Source organism: Empidonax traillii, unplaced genomic scaffold, assembly GCF_003031625.1.
Source record: "Empidonax traillii isolate 1590-97213 ecotype Southwest subspecies unplaced genomic scaffold, ASM303162v1 scaffold65:size4453928, whole genome shotgun sequence".
Lineage (NCBI taxonomy): Eukaryota > Metazoa > Chordata > Aves > Passeriformes > Tyrannidae > Empidonax > Empidonax traillii.
The window spans coordinates 4,452,550-4,453,575 of NW_020955258.1; the positions used below are offsets into that span (position 1 = coordinate 4,452,550).

Consider the following 1,026-nt stretch of genomic DNA (forward strand, 5'->3'; position numbering starts at 1 on the left):
TTTGAAGTGCCCGAGATGCCTGAGGCTGAGGTCCTGGAAGAGGAAGAGGAGGTGGAAGCACCAGAAGAGGTGGCACCAGTTGCCGAGCCTGGAGAGCCAGAAGCTCCTCCAGCTGAAGGTATATGGTGTTGCTCTGAAAGAGCCTTCCATGCCCTCTGGATTTCTTTTCCCCTCTGCTCTCTGTGGGGAAGGGTGAGAGCAGCATCTGGTCGTTTTGTGTCTATATGTGCATGACCTTTAGTGCATTCAAGTAAAAATAACTAATATCTTTAAAGTGCCTGAAGTGGCTGAGGAGAAAGAGTCAGAAGAGGAGGTGCCAGTGGTCATTCCCCCAAAGCCTGTGGCTGTGCCTAAGAAACCTGTGGCTGTGCCCATGAAACCTGTGGCTGTGCCCAAGAAACCTGTGGCTGTGTCCAAGAAACCAGAGCCTGTGACTGTGCCGAAAGTACCAGAGCCTCTGCCTGTCCTTAAAAAACATACAGTTCCTTCAGTTAAAGGTACATACATCAGTGACTGAGCCTCTCCTTTTCTCTATTCTCTGAATACTTTTTCCCTTGTTTCACTGATGTATGCAGGGCTAAATTAATAACATGTCACTTAAAATTTTATTATTCTTCATGTTTTGTGTGCCCTACTCTTTTTAGACATTGCACTTTTCATTATTGTGTGTATATATGTATCTTAATATTTACAAAAATGAAAATTTACTAATATCTTTAAAGCACCTGAAGTGCCAGAGAGAACTGTCCCGGAAGAGAAAATGCCTCTTACTACACCTAAAAAGTCACAATTACAAAAACCAGAGCCTTCTCCAACCAAAGGTATTTATTGCCAGGATACATTTCCTGAGAAGAAATGTTTTCTATATTCTCTCTTTTCCTTGTTCGCAACTGAGTCTGTAAAATGTGTTTGTTGTTTTTAGACTACCTTGAGAGAGACTAGAGCACAGTCTTTCATGATTATGGCCACTATTACTGTGATTTTGTTCGTGATAAGTGTCTTTGTTTTTTCTGTGTTTCATATATG

General features: G+C 42.1%; 1 protein-coding gene across 1 annotated transcript in view; it reads left to right on the plus strand.

Annotated features, from left to right (window-relative positions):
- The window catches only part of LOC114055692 (titin-like), a gene marked incomplete at its 3' end in the record, with an annotated part of 131,673 nt that extends 130,852 nt beyond the window's left edge, over positions 1-821 (plus strand). Inside the window, exons 120-122 of the mRNA XM_027880087.1 lie at positions 8-118; positions 276-497; positions 723-821. Coding sequence (XP_027735888.1) covers positions 8-118; positions 276-497; positions 723-821 — 432 coding nt within the window. The remainder of the gene's footprint in view (positions 1-7; positions 119-275; positions 498-722) is intronic.
- Between the last annotated feature and the right edge of the window lie 205 nt (positions 822-1,026).